Raw genomic sequence first — 14,621 nt, 5'->3', positions numbered from 1 at the left:
AACTATTGCATCTAGCTTGTTATACATGCTGGATTTGCAGTCAGGAAGGCTTGGGTTCAAATCCTACCTCAGTTACTTATAATCTGTTTGACCCTGGAAAATTGATTTGACTTCTGATTCTTCATTTCCTCGTCTGCAAAATGAGAGGATAAAACAGGAAACAGCACTTCTTTTTTTAAAATCTTAATATTTTTTCTTTATTGTACTTGATAGGTCCAGGTTATACATGCTTGATGCTTAAAACTGAGTCATAACTGAATGCTTCTCTTGATGCAAAGTCATCTGTTTCAAATACAGTATTTCTGCAGCTATTGTCTATGAGATAATGCAAAATGAGGGTTAGATGGCGTTGCAACCCACAGTTTAAGAAGTGCTGAAGGGGTCGCAAATGGAAAAAAATTTAAAAAGCCCTGGACTAGATAACTTCTGAGGTCTTGAAGATAAGTAGGCACTTAATACCCGTTTGTTCATTCATCCCTTCATATTTATCCCTATCCTTGCCTGTCTTGTTTCCCCAGCCAGACTGAAAGCTTCTTTGGGGCAAAGATCTTAGCCCTTTTGTGTCCCTAATGCCTAGTATAATGCCCCTCATTTAGGTGTTCAGTTCACTAGAGTCGAGTGGGAGGTGGGAGAAGAGTGCTAAAAGAATAACAGTACCCCAGAATTCTTTGGGGCCTTCTGAAATAAAAATTAATTAAACATCTCATCAAAAGGATGAGAGAGGAAACTTTCTGTGTTTATCCATCAGACTAGCTATCTTAGATAATAGCTATAATGAAGACAGAATAGCTGTTGGAATACCTCTAAGTTGGAGACAACAAGCCAAGAAAAGCATCATTGGTAAAGCCCGTCACCTCAAATGTCTATATACAAATGCCCAAGGTTAAAGCAGCAAGCAGAGGAACTAGCTGTGCTAACATAGGGAGCCAAATATGACCTCATAGGAAGCATTGAGACATGGTGGGGAAGGGACTTAATATAGGTCTGGAAGGCAAGAATTTATTCAACAGAAACTGGGGAATAGAGCAGCACTCTATATTATGGTATATTGATGCAGAGAAATCCAAGAACAAGAAAGAGGAAGCATTGTAGACACCATTTGAGTGAAGATCAGTGGAGGGAGAACAGAAGTGATTTTGTTATTGACATGTATTACAATCCACTTGGGCAGAAAGAGAAAATATATGAGAAGTTTGGGAAGTAGATCATAAGCCTACCACAGAGTGACTAGAAATAGATCATAAACCTAGGAATGAGTGACTTCAATTATCCACAAATCTGCTGGAATTCTTTCTCTTCCAAAAACAGAATAGCCAGTAATTTCTTGACTTGTCTTTTTAATAATTTCATCTTTCAAAAAGTAGAAAAACCAAAATGAAGGAAATTCTTTATTGGATTTTCTCCTCACTAACAAGCAAGGACTGGTTGTAGGGTGGAAGTAAAGGAAACATTTTGGAGAGATTGAAGTGATCACTGTACAGTTTTTGTGATAGAGAAAAGGAAAACTGGACACAGCCAGACGTACTCCCAGTGCCGGTTTTGAAAAAAGGCTAAGCAGACAGGGAATGTAACCTGAGAGGGGAGGGAGGGACAGGAAATAAATATTCCTTAACAATTAAATTCTGATGACACAAAGGCAAATAACTCCAATGAGGAAGAAAAACAAGTTGTCTGAAGAGACCAGTGTAGAGAAATAGAAAAATTTTCAACTAATTTAGATTTTACAAAGATAGAAAAAGAAGATTGAAAACAAGGTAAGTACCAGGGGACAAATAAAACATGACAAAGTCAGTTAAAAAAAATTTGGAGAACTAAACTCAGAGGCTGCTGTGGGAAACTAAGAATAACCAAAAGGTTTTAACATCATATTGAGGGAGGTCTTTTTCCCTAGAGTCGCTCTAGAACCTGTCAGAGGTGAATAGGATAATAACTGAGAATCAATCACTGGGCCAAGAAGTATTAAGCTCCAATATTGTATGTGCCAGGTACTGTACTAAGCATTAAATATACAAGTACAAAGGATTGAATAATCCCTACTCACAATCAACTCATCCCAACAACAAACACTTCTAAAAGATACACAGCATAAATACAAAGTTAACAAATTCACATGTGCACCAAGTAGTTAAATACAAGGTTGTTTGTGATGGAGAGCGCTAGCAGTTTGTGGGCACCAGGATAAGCTTCATGCAAAAAGTGGTGCCTGAGCTGCATCTGAGAGGAAGAAAAGTACTTTATGAGGTGGAGGTAAGAGGAGAATCCAGGTATGGGGACTAGTCAATACAAAGACATAGAGGTGGAAAACAGAATATTGTCAGTTAGGAAGATAGAGGAGGACAGTATAGGTGGATTGCAGAGTACAGGTGGTGGAATAATGTTCCATGAGGTTGAAAGGTTGAGTCCATACTGTTGAAAGCTTTAGAAGTGAAAATAGGAGTTTATATTTTTATCTTAGAGGCATTAGGAAGCCATCAGAATTGGGTAAGTAGGAGAGTAACACAGATAATGTACTTAAAATTATTTTGACCACTATGTGATGGATAGGTTGAAATGAGGAAAAGTCAAGGAGACTAATTAGGAAACCTGTTGCTGTAATCTGAGTGAAAGGTCATGAGGGCCTGAACTAAGGTAGTAGCTGATTGGGTAGGAAGAAAGAATTGGGTGCAAAAGTTGCTATGAAGGTAGAAATGGCAAAAAAAAAAAAAAAAAATTGACTCACTCTACGTAGTGAGGAAGAGTGAAGAGTCCAGGACACAATGCCATCTCAGAACCTGAGATGCTGGAAGGATGGTGGTCACTTTGATAGAAATAGGGAAATTTGGAAGAGGGAAGTGTTTAAGGTGAAAGGTAAAGACTTCAGTTTTTTGAAATGTGCAGTAAGCAGTTGTTGATCTGGGACTGAAGTTTGGGGTGAGACTACCCCTGGATATATAGATCTGTGAGTCATCTGCACTGAAGATGGGATTACCAAGAGAATATAGAAGTGGAAGAGCAGAGGGACCAGGACAAAGCCTTAGAGAACAACCACAGTTAGGGGACCTGTTGTAGATATTGAATCAGAAAAGGATACTGAGATGGAGCAGTCAGAAAGATGGGAAGCAAACGAAAACCCAGAGAAGAGCTCGGGAGACTGGAGTCAGCAATGTCAGTTCAGCAGATAGGTTGAGAACAATTATTGCTCAGAAAAGATGATCATATTCGACAATTAAGACATCATTGATATTTGGGAAGAGTAGTTTCAGTTGAGTGAAGATGTTAAACACAAAAGTCAGAGCTTTAGAGGCTTCCTACCCCAGCCCTTTCATTTTACAGGTGAGGAAACTGAAGGCCCAGTGAAGTTGTGAATTGCCCATGGTTAGATAACCAAGTGTCAGAGGCAGTATTTGAATCCAGGTCATCTAACTCCAAATCCATCACTCTTTTTTCATTCACTGTTTCTTAGAATACTACTGAATCATGATCAGGAGAATATCTTTAAAAAAAAAAAATAGGTGAAATTGTGTGGAGCCCTCATGCTCTCATCAAATTCCTTGATTCCTTTTCTGTTAAAGAGTAATGTTCATTATGTCTTACTGTATCCTATAACAAACAGGTGGCTGATGTAGAGGAAAGGAATAGACTGGAATGAAGAAAAGTTGTCTAGTTTTGTGAAAGGGGAAAGTTAGGAATGCTGCTGTTTTCCCAGACAAGGATAGTGTCCTTGTAGTGGAAATAACAGTACAAAAAAGGCTAATCAGGAGTTGATAACTCTCTACCAGTAAGGCAGTATTAAGAAAGCAGTTGCCCTTGATAAATTCAAATTACCTGACCCAAATAAACTGTATTGTTGAGTATAAAAAGAATTGGTATATGTGACTTTTTAAGTCACTATCAGTGATGTATTTGACTGGAGAATAGCAAATGTTCTGAATTCCAATTTGAGGTTGAGTTAGATAATAAGATGGCCTTTGAAGTACCTTCTTCCTCACTATGAAGTGATGTTCTATGGCATAGGGCTTGTGCTCTAGGTAAAAAGAATTGTCCAAATAAACTTTATAGCACCATCTTTATAGAATGATTATATAATTTTTCATCTTCTTAAGTAATAATAACAGCTAAAAAGTACTCTTAGATGATGTGTAAAACACTTTACCTATATTATATTATCTCATTTGATCCTCATAATATCATTTCAGCAATTTGAGTTAAAGTTAAGTGACTTTACTACCATTACATGACTAGTAAATGGCAAAGCCAGGCCTCAAACTAATCCTTAATCAGATCCCTTAATTCAGATTTTTAAAGTCCCATCATAATTATCTTAAAATCTAAATTCTTTAACCACTTCAACTCTCAAAGACTATCACCTAAGTTATAGACTGGTATAATCTGTATTAGTGGAATGAGTGCCAATACTGACAAAACTTCAAATCTTTGTACTGAAGAATAAGTAGAATCTGAAAGCTGTTGAAGAATTACACATTCTTATCACTTTTATTTTATCAGCTTCTAGAAACAGTCCCCATAAGGAATCATAGAAACTGCGTTCAAATTTCATGTCTAATTCTTATGATCTACATACGTTAACCTTGGGCAAGTCAGCCTCACTTGGCTCCATTTCCCTCTTCTGTAAAATGAAGGATTGATGATTTCTGAGGGCTTTTCCATACATTCCTGTGATTCCATCACAGTGAGCTCCCTTATTCTGCTTAATACCTAGGGCACTTAATTTTATATCTGAGCAGCCTTTTATATCAGATTTTTCAGACCAGATATATATAGCAATATAGCCAAATATGATCTCTAAAGTTCCTTTAGAATTCAGAGACTGTGAATTGATTGAATGCTGTTGTGAATTTTATTCTTGTCCTTCATTTTCATAGAGTAATAGGATTAGAGTTGGAAGGACACTTAGCTCTGTAGTCCAAATCATGCCTAAAAAGAATTCTTCTGTAATACACAAACCCCTTCTCCAAATGGTCAGTCATCGAGGCACAGTTTTTGTAAGCCTCCATTAAAGGAGAGCCTACTACCACACAAGACAGTCCAGTCTACTACTAGGTAATTCTAATTGTTAGGAAGGTTTTTCCTTATGTCAAGCCTAAATTTTCTTCCTTGCAGCTTCACATTGTTACTGAGTCTGCAGCATATTCCTACTTGTGGATTTGGATTTCAAGAAATTCAAGCCACTTCCCCCCCAAAAAAGTTTTCCCCAGACATGTATACTAAGTGTTTATATGTGAGTATATGTATTCATGACATTTTCATATTTCAAGGATCTGTGATTTCAGCTATAATGTGGGTACTCCCTCTGTTTATCACAATCCTTCCATCCCTTTTGTAGTAATTTGTTTCATGATTCTGTGTGGCTGAAAAGTCTAATTATCTTGTAGCTAACTTTTTGGTCATTAACTTCTTGCAACATTTAAAAGACCTTACAGTTTTGAGAATTCTTCTCCCAGATTTTCTTTTTTTAGACCAAATAAATCTCTAGTGGAGAAAAATCTATTTTTGAATATCCCTCTTAGGGAAAGGAGTGGTAGTGGGATGGAGTGGAGATGATGGTCAGTTTTTTCCCTTAGGTAACTTCTACTAAATCTGAGAGCCCTTTTGGGTCCACTATGTCAGCTATAGTAGCTCAGAACTGTCAGATTCCATATTCTGCTCTTTGGTAGTAAAAATATCTGATTTGGGATATAATTAATGTGAATAAATATAGTAAATCAGAGTAATGTTAGAAACTACTTATGGGATTGTAAATTAAAGGAACCAAGAATGTAGCATTCTGCTTCTTAGAATACCTATTTCTTTCAGACATAGCTCAGACATCCCTTTCTGTGAGCAGCCTTTCCTACTCCCCACAACTGCTAGTGCACTCTCCAAACTTTTCTATTTATTCCGTCTCTTTTTTTATTTTGTATATACTTAAATATGTACCTGTTTTCTTGTTCCTTCTGAATAAGAATTGTTTCATTCTTTGTATTTGTGTCCTCAGCATCTGACATGTAGTTGGTACTTAATAAATGTGGATTGATTATTAGATAATTCATTAAATGTCTTGGAGGGTGTGCATTATAGTAGAAAAAGTAATGGATTTGAAATTAGAGGTTCAAATCTCAGTTCTTCTTGATGCCTGTGTAACCTTGAGCAAATCCTTCCCATCCCCAATCTCTCTGGGCCTCCATTTCTTCATTTGTGAGTGAATGAATGAAAAAGGATTTATAAGTATTTCATTTGTGACATTCCCTGTGCTAACTACTGTGGTAGGACAGAACATGTCTAGGTGACCAAGAATTCTTCCAAGGAGTTGAGGACTAAGTGTTATAGTCATGTACAAGGAATTGATTTCTAGGTTCTCTTCCAACTCTGATTCAACTTCCTATGCTGCTAGTTTTCTGTTTACTTCAGTTTTAGAGAATCTGAAGGTATAGCCATCTCTCATGTAAAATTTGAATGTTCTGTTTAGAACAGGAATTCTTGATCTTTTTTGTATGTGTCATAGATGCTAGTGGTATTCTGATGAAGATTAGAAGCCCTTTGCAGAACAATTTTTTCTTAAATGATTGAAGGACAGGATAAATTTCAGTTAGAGGTTAGTGAAAATTAAGGTGTATTTTTCCCTTCCAAGTTCATAGACCTCTTGAAAGTCTATCCACAGATTTGGGGTTCTGTCCACCCCAGGTAAAGAACCTCCATTATAGAATTTGCTAAATGATGTACTTTACAAGTTTTCTCCTCATTGCCAAGATATGTATGGAGTAGTATTGTGTCGTTAGGGACGCATATATGCTAGCGATATAGTAAAAGCTCAGTCCCAAGACTTCATTGGCAACAGAATGAGGCAGGCCTGGACTAATGATGCAGTTATAATAGAAGGTTATTACAAGTATCCAGGGTGAACCAGAAAAGAGATCCACTAGCATAGGGATGGGAACATCAGCACCACTGTCAGATTAGCAGGATACATTGGAAAGATGCACCAACTCTGGAGCTGGAGGACCTTGGTTCAAATTCTGACTCTGATGCTTGGGCATCAGTTTCCTCACCTAGAAAATGAGGGTCTTTAGTAAGATGGCCACTGATGTTGATCCTAGTTCAGGTGGAGAAACAGAATACATTGTCTACAGGGATGAACAGAGGAGAAGTAGTTAGGCAGCCTAATTAACAGGACAGATCTAAAAGGTCTTAGAGATCAGTGCAAGGAGGAAGTCACTAGATACTTAGCTAAAGGCTTTATAGACTAGTGTGATCAAACAGGAGAGATCAGGATACCAAGCTAATAATCTGAGGAACAAAGCTTCAGGGACCTGGGTACTGAATTTAGGCAGGAGAGCCTGGAATTAGGAGCCAGGAGCCCAAAAAGAGAGAATGTTTGGAATCAGAGTATGGGACATGGCCTGAATGTCAGTTATGAGAACTAAAAACAAAAATGACCTTGATACTGGGTCCATGATCTCTTAAACACAATTATTCCTTATTTGCCACATGACCAAGACAAGAAATAAAATCTAAGTTTGGGCAAAACTGGGCCTGTAGGAGTAGTGTCATATCTTTTTTTTTTTAACGTCCCTAAATTATTAACATAAAGTCTTATAACTTTCTTTCATAGAATACATCTGTTGATGGATACACCGAACCACACATCCAGCCTACCAAAGCAAGTAGCCGTCAAAATGTACCACGGTGTAGAAATTCCATTACGTCTGCTGCAGAAGAACCGCCTCACATTGGAAATTATCGTTTGCTAAAAACAATAGGGAAGGGAAATTTTGCCAAAGTGAAATTGGCAAGACATGTTCTTACTGGTAGAGAGGTAAGTTTCAGTTTTAAGACTTTAATATATTTCCATAGACCTTTAAAAAAATCTCTTTAAGAAGCTTTCTTATTGTTGAGGAAAATATGAGAGCTGTAGAATACTCCACTCTTAATTATGTGGGCAGTAGTATATCATCCACAAAGAATATTATGGCTTTAAAAGTTGGCCTTTTGATTGTGAATGAAGAGGAGGGGGAAGCTCTCTTATTTCATATCTACTTACATACTAGGTATTCTGCTTAAACTGTTGTTAGACTTTACACCACCTCCTATCCATTCTTGTTGTTTAAAGCTGCAGTTAACAGTGCTTCCTCCAGCTTTTTTTGACTGCAGTACACCCTGGGTAATTTCCATCCATTAGCTGGTTGCTTAAGCAGCAGATTGCAGTTTTTAAGTGCTGAATAAACCTACTTCTTTAATCTTTTAGAGACTGCTAGTCAGTCTTGGTTAAAAATGCATATAGTTTCCTGTTATAATTAGGTCTAAAATTCCTTTTGAAATTATAAAAATCTGGGATATAAACTTTATTCCATATATAAGAATTAAATAACATATAATATTTTGAAGATTTTCTAGAGCATTGTAAAAACCTCACTTGTAAAAAAGGTTTAAATTATTTTTATTTTCCTCTTTGCCTATATTATCATCATGTTTTTCATTTAAATAATTTTAGTAATCCTATTATGAATCGTGTTATGTATAAATAAGCCTGTCATCCCAAATGATAACCTTATTGGGTTAATATTCAGGATCCTGTTGAAAATTTACAATAATAAAAATAACTGTTAGTTACCAAGAACATCATCAAGCATTAATATTAAGGATGGTTTTCATTCAAAAGACAGAAATTAAAAACCAAATGCCAGATTCCATTGATTCCAAATTCTATATGGGTTAGGAACATATAGATAACTAATCTTATACATTTTTAAACTAAGTTATTCGAGCTTAATGGACAACTTTGCACCCAGTTCAGTGGTTTCCAGTCTTTTCAACTATGACAATCCCTTTCTAAAGTGAAATGTTTTGTATTCCTCCACACACAATATACTGACAAAACATTAATTTGTAATGCTCATATGAATTAATATTTTATAAGTAATAAGGCATTTCTATATTTTTAAAAATATTAATATATTGTGAGTCATTGTTTTATTCTCTTGAAAACATGTTGCTTATTTGGTTAATTTAGTCAGTGGTATGTGAGCTCCTTGAAGACAGGAATTATTTCATTTTTTGCTTTTATGTACTCTTCACATAACACAGTGCCTGGCACACAGTAAGTGTTTAAGAAATATTTTAATTCTTCATATTTTTCAGTGATGAAGATAAAAGTGTTTGCTGCAGTATGACTTCCTAGACTTTTTTGTGATAGCGTAGATGCCCAGGTGTCCATAGTTTCAAAACTATTGACCAAGACAAAAAAAAAGAAGCCACAGGTTCAGTTTTATTTTTGAAGAGTTGGATCAGGCACTTAATAAATAAATATATGTGTTCCTGGGAAAAAATGGAAAAGTTAGATGTCTCTTAAAGAATTGCATGTTTTTCTTTTTCAGGTTGCAGTAAAAATAATAGATAAAACTCAGCTGAATCCCACCAGTCTACAAAAGGTAAATATTTACTTACTTCAAAATATCAGTAATTAGAATATGGGAGATAGTTTTAAGATATTGTTTAAATGCAATATACTGTCTTCTCAGTCTCTATTTCTGATTGGAGATGCTACTGAAATACATGAATTGTATGGAAAAAATTGTATAAATAAAATTTCTTTAAAATATATAGTTTATTGGACTGAATATAGGCTAACTCTAAATATGAGCTACATCCCTAAAACTAAATGGCTTTGAAATGGGGTAAGTTAGATAGTTGAGGAAGGGTGTGTATGTGTGTGTGTGTGTGTGTGTACATATATATAGGGTGTGTGTATGTGTGTGCATATATATATACATATATAGGGTGTGTGTGTGTACACACACATGCCACTAGGCCGAGGAGCAGGCCCTTGGACCTTCACCTCCTGGAAAATAGTTGCCAGCAACAACTGCACAAAAATAAATCTGGGTAAAAGAATGCAGAAGAGCTAGAGAAAGGGTAGACAAAAAGCACAAGTTTATGCCACGCTCAATTTTTAAAATGTCAGATATGGAGGCAGAGTTTATTGTCTATATTTATTAATGAATTACTTATCAAATAATTATTAGAAATGTAGTATCATAAAGTAAAAAAAAAAAAAATCAAGCTGAAAGGGACTTCAGAGGTCACCCAGTACAACTTCTCCTTTTTATAGATGAGAATATTGAGGCCCAGAGAAGGTAAGTAATTTGACCAGAGTCACGTAGTAGTAAGTGACATAGCTAGAATTTGAAAGCAGGTCCTTAGGAGCCAAATTCATTATTTTTTATCTACTGTTCAAATACCCAAGTGATATAAAAGTTAAGTGTAGCAAAGGTTTTATTATCTGCTCTGTTTGGAAATCGGAAATACTTGATAGTCAAATATATTGTTGAGAGTTTATTGTCATAGTTCCAAATAGTCATTGTGATGTTGATCTGGTCAGCTCCTGGTCTGTATTCTGAAGCCAAGAACTTACTCAGTCCCTTTGAAGTACAATATGTAATTAAAAGTAGGGAAGGCAGAGTGGAAAGAGAAGCAAAGAAGACTGCTGGAGCAAACACATGCCATTTATCAAAGCCTGAGAAAACATAAACATGCAACTTTGAAAGTAAAGAATTTTATATTTATAGCAAAATTTTACAGATAAAAGCAAAATGTTCTTCAGCTTTTAGTAGTGCTTTTCAGAGTATAATAGGACCAAAGTTACCACATAAGTAAATGTGACAAGAATAGGCTTTGGGCTTCTAAAGCAAAAAGAATTTTATCCTATGAAATTATATAAATCAGCAAGCATTTATCAAATTTTTACAATGTGCCAGGCCATGTTCTATCAAGGCACTAGGTTTGCAAAACAAAACTGCTTGCTTATGCTTGCCTTCAAAAAGTTTACGTTTGTTGGGGAAGATGTGTTCATCTGTTTCCTTCTTTATTAAGATTATTAGACTTAAATCTGTTTTGGAACTTGTCAAACATGCCAGTTTTTAGAGCTTTCCAGTTCTGTAAAATGTCCTATAGTTTCTGCACTATGTATTTTTAAGAATGCAGTCAGTCTTAAGTGACATTGCTTTTTAAATATAAAACTTCTGATCAATAAAAGCATGATTATTTTACTTTAGTTTTTCCTTTGTGAAATTTCCCTCTATGAAATGAGTATACACTTATTCTGCATGGAAGAACTTTAGTCTATGTCCTTCTTGGATTATGTTTTTCTTGATTTAGATAGCACATTACTTAGTTGAAGCAGACTGTGGCTGTCAGCTAATGCAAAGTTTTAGAACCAGCTCACATTTGTTGTAGCAACAGATTCATAACATATAGAATATCTGGTTATACGTTTGTTGACCATTATCCTATCCTTACCCACACATGTTGCTGACTAAGATTACATAATGTGGTTGCATTTGTGCACATTGCTGAAATATGTGAACACAAAGAAAGACCTGGCTTCTCAATGATAGTCATCCTATATGTCTTGAGGGACTGGAAGCCAAAAAATTGCTTTTACAAATGATTTCATTAGCAACCTTATAATTTCTAATAAACAAAATATTTCTAATCTAAGCAGATGTGTATTAATGTTTTCTCTTAAATTTCAAATAATAGAGGCATGGTAAGAAGAAAAGTCCATTTTCATTTGATAGACTTTAGTCTCCATCTTCCACTCTTAACTGCAGGGCCAGGGTTCTGTCAACTGCACCATGTAGCAGCCCTTAATAGTTCTTGAACTAAAGGAAAAAGTATTCCAGTTATAGCCATTTCAGTAGGCATACATATATTTTTATTTTTTTAATTATTTTTTAATTTTGATGCTTTAGAATTTTAGAGTTCTCTCTTTTGCCCCTCTCCCACCCATTGAGAAGGCAAGCAATTTGATTTCAGTTATAGATGTGAAGTCATGCAAAACATTTCTGGATTAGCAATATTGCAAAAACAACAATAACTGTAAAAGATGCAAGAAACAAAGAAAGCAGAATAAAAAGTTTCCTTCATTCTGCTCTCTGAGTTTATCTGTTCTATTACTGTAGGTAAATAGCATTTTTTATGATGAGTCTTTTGTCATTTCTTGGATTGTTGGATCATTGTTTTGATCAGAATAGCTAAGTCTTTCACAGTTGATCACATATTGCTGTTACTGTGTATGATAGTATCTTGGTTTTACTCACTTTACTTTGCATCAGTTCACATAAAATCTCCCTAGGTTTTTCTGATGCCTTCCTGCTCATCATTTCTTATAGCTCAATAGCATTCCAGAAAAATCTTCCTTCACTTTTTTTAATTGATTCCCTTAATAATTCTTGACCTTTTATCTAATAGTTTGATGAATGAATGAATGAATGAAATTTGCACTCCAGCTAAGCCTTGAGGGAAACTAAGGATTTGTATATTGCAGTCAAGGAGTTGGAAAACATTGGATTACTGTAAGAAGCAATTCAGATGTCAAATTTTCTAGATGCTGTTAGTTTCCCTTTTTTTATGTGTCCGTGGATTGCTCTGCAGCTTTAACCAGCTGTCTCAAAGCATCAGTTTGTCACAAGAACAAGTGGAAAGAGAATGAATTCATGTTAATGCAAATATTGGTACTATTAGAACCTAATTTAAAGTGGGTGTGGGTAAGTAACGGTCTCTTTGTGTGGCAAGGACAGTATCCACGGGTAATTCAACCTTTATCTATTCCTAATCTTTCTAAATCTTTTAATTTCTAGAGGGGAGGAAGTAGAACAGTGTTACTGTAATGTGACTCTAAATTCACCTGTTCTTATCCTTCTTGTCTTTCCATTTTGGTTTTAATCCTTCTTTTAACCCTGTCTATCTGAAGTGACGAGATTACCTCTTATCACTGGAGAAGCATGGAAGCTAAGTGGAAATCTTCACTTCTATAAAAGTTACCCACATTCTTAAATAATCCTCAAAGCCAGCTGACATTAGTGAATTTGTAATCTGTTGATGCATTGTCAGGATGTTGTTATAAACTTGCCTGGTACATTCTTAAGTTAATGGAAACTTGGGAAGTTGTATTTCTTGCTTTTGTTCTTTGGTAATTGCCAATTAGTCCTATTCTTTGTGCTTTTATGATAGGGTCATAAACATGATTTGGAACAAGGCATGAAATTCTTTTCTCAGCGAAAAATAACTAGATAACAAAAGTTATTAAACTAAATGCCTAATTAGCACATTTTTAAGCTAAATTTTCCAGAAGTCGGCATGAAGACACTAACTTTTAAAGTGAATGATAAAATGAATAACTCTACTATTTACATATCAAGTCTTATCAACTAGGTTAATATCTTGATTTTATCATTTTTTTCTTTACTTCTCTGTGAGGTGAAGTCAACAATTTATTAACCATTTGAATATTTGAAGCAATATATTTCACTTCTGAAAATTTTAGATTTTCTCATTAACTTCTAGATAGCTTTAGTTAGGGCTCTCCCAAATACCTTTCTACCGTATATTTAGTCTTTTTACTTTTTTCTTTTCCTGAGATAAACCACTATATCTCTCTGATCCCTTCTAATAGAAATATAGCCCTGAATAAATACTGAGGTACAATAGTGAAGTGATTCCTGAAGGAGGTAGTGAGCACCTGTTCTTAAGAGGTGATCATTTGGGGCTAAAGGAATCAACCCATCTTTACCTAGCCTCCACCATGCTCTTAAAGGTTGGTATCATGGCAAGAGTTGGGTGCCCTCATGTCCCTGCTAACCCTCCTATCTCCTTGATCCTCAGTCTAGAGTAACATTGGAAAAAGCAGGAACAATCTTTAGAAACATTAAAATATATAAAAATACAACAGCATTTCTGTCAGTAAGAGACTCGTATTTGTTATTCCATATTGACTCTTATTTTATAAATATATGTTGCAGCTAGCTAGTGTCTGACCTAACCCTTTTTTTTTTTTTGAGATCTGGAAGTAAATTGTTAATCCTCAGATTCAAAGTGGATTCTTGGGCACAGATGGGGTATTGCTTGGAATAAATGGTAGGTTTCAGATTATAAAAGTGTACTGAAACCAAGATTCATTAATGGACTTCCTTTTCCGTGGAAAAGATTTTGAGTTCTCTGGGTATTTTATTAGCCTCAATTCACTAGGAACATATAAATTAAATAAAATATGAGTCATGAATACCATCTTTTTATATTACTGTTAGAGCAAAGTAGTAATCATGGAAAAACAATTGGACTCTCTCTGAAAATGCATCATTAATAGTTTTAATGTTTTAAAAGGGTTGAGTTTTTAAAAATTGTTCCAGATATCATGCCTAGAAATTAACAGGTTGATTTGCTATTTACTTCTAGCTTTTTAAAATAGTTTGTAAATTTTAAAAATACTTAAGCATGCTTTTTTAGTACTTGTTATATGTAATGCAGAGGGGAAATGATTCAGCTTAAATGTTTTAGTTTTGTTGAGATATTTTGTTATTTCTAAGCATAGTGACTTTCCATTAGGAAAACCACAAAGTTTTTTTCTTCGCATTTTAGAAAAATCCTTATAAGGAGAAAAAATAGTTTTCCATAGCATTTCATTGAAATATTAGCTGAATATTAATATTTGCTTAATAAAACACTTCCCATACCTTGGCATATCATCCACAGTAATTTTTCATTCACAGAAATACTATATTGCATAAATTTAAAATAATAAATTATTGTTACAGCTTTTATTAAAAGTACATTTTTCTAATCTTATATCAAGAGAATATGAATATTTG

General features: G+C 34.9%; 1 protein-coding gene across 5 annotated transcripts in view; it reads left to right on the top strand.

Annotated features, from left to right (window-relative positions):
• MARK1 (microtubule affinity regulating kinase 1) overlaps positions 1-14,621 on the top strand; it is a 138,889-nt gene that overhangs the window by 45,539 nt on the left and 78,729 nt on the right. For all 5 annotated transcript variants that reach the window (XM_072647798.1, XM_072647797.1, XM_072647794.1 and 2 more), the window contains exons 2-3: positions 7,589-7,792; positions 9,351-9,404. In XM_072647798.1, the coding sequence (XP_072503899.1) occupies positions 7,589-7,792; positions 9,351-9,404 (258 nt within the window). The remainder of the gene's footprint in view (positions 1-7,588; positions 7,793-9,350; positions 9,405-14,621) is intronic.

The sequence above is a fragment of the Notamacropus eugenii genome, chromosome 2 (genome assembly GCF_028372415.1).
Source record: "Notamacropus eugenii isolate mMacEug1 chromosome 2, mMacEug1.pri_v2, whole genome shotgun sequence".
Classification (NCBI taxonomy): domain Eukaryota; kingdom Metazoa; phylum Chordata; class Mammalia; order Diprotodontia; family Macropodidae; genus Notamacropus; species Notamacropus eugenii.
This window is presented reverse-complemented; position numbering and strand designations above follow the sequence as displayed.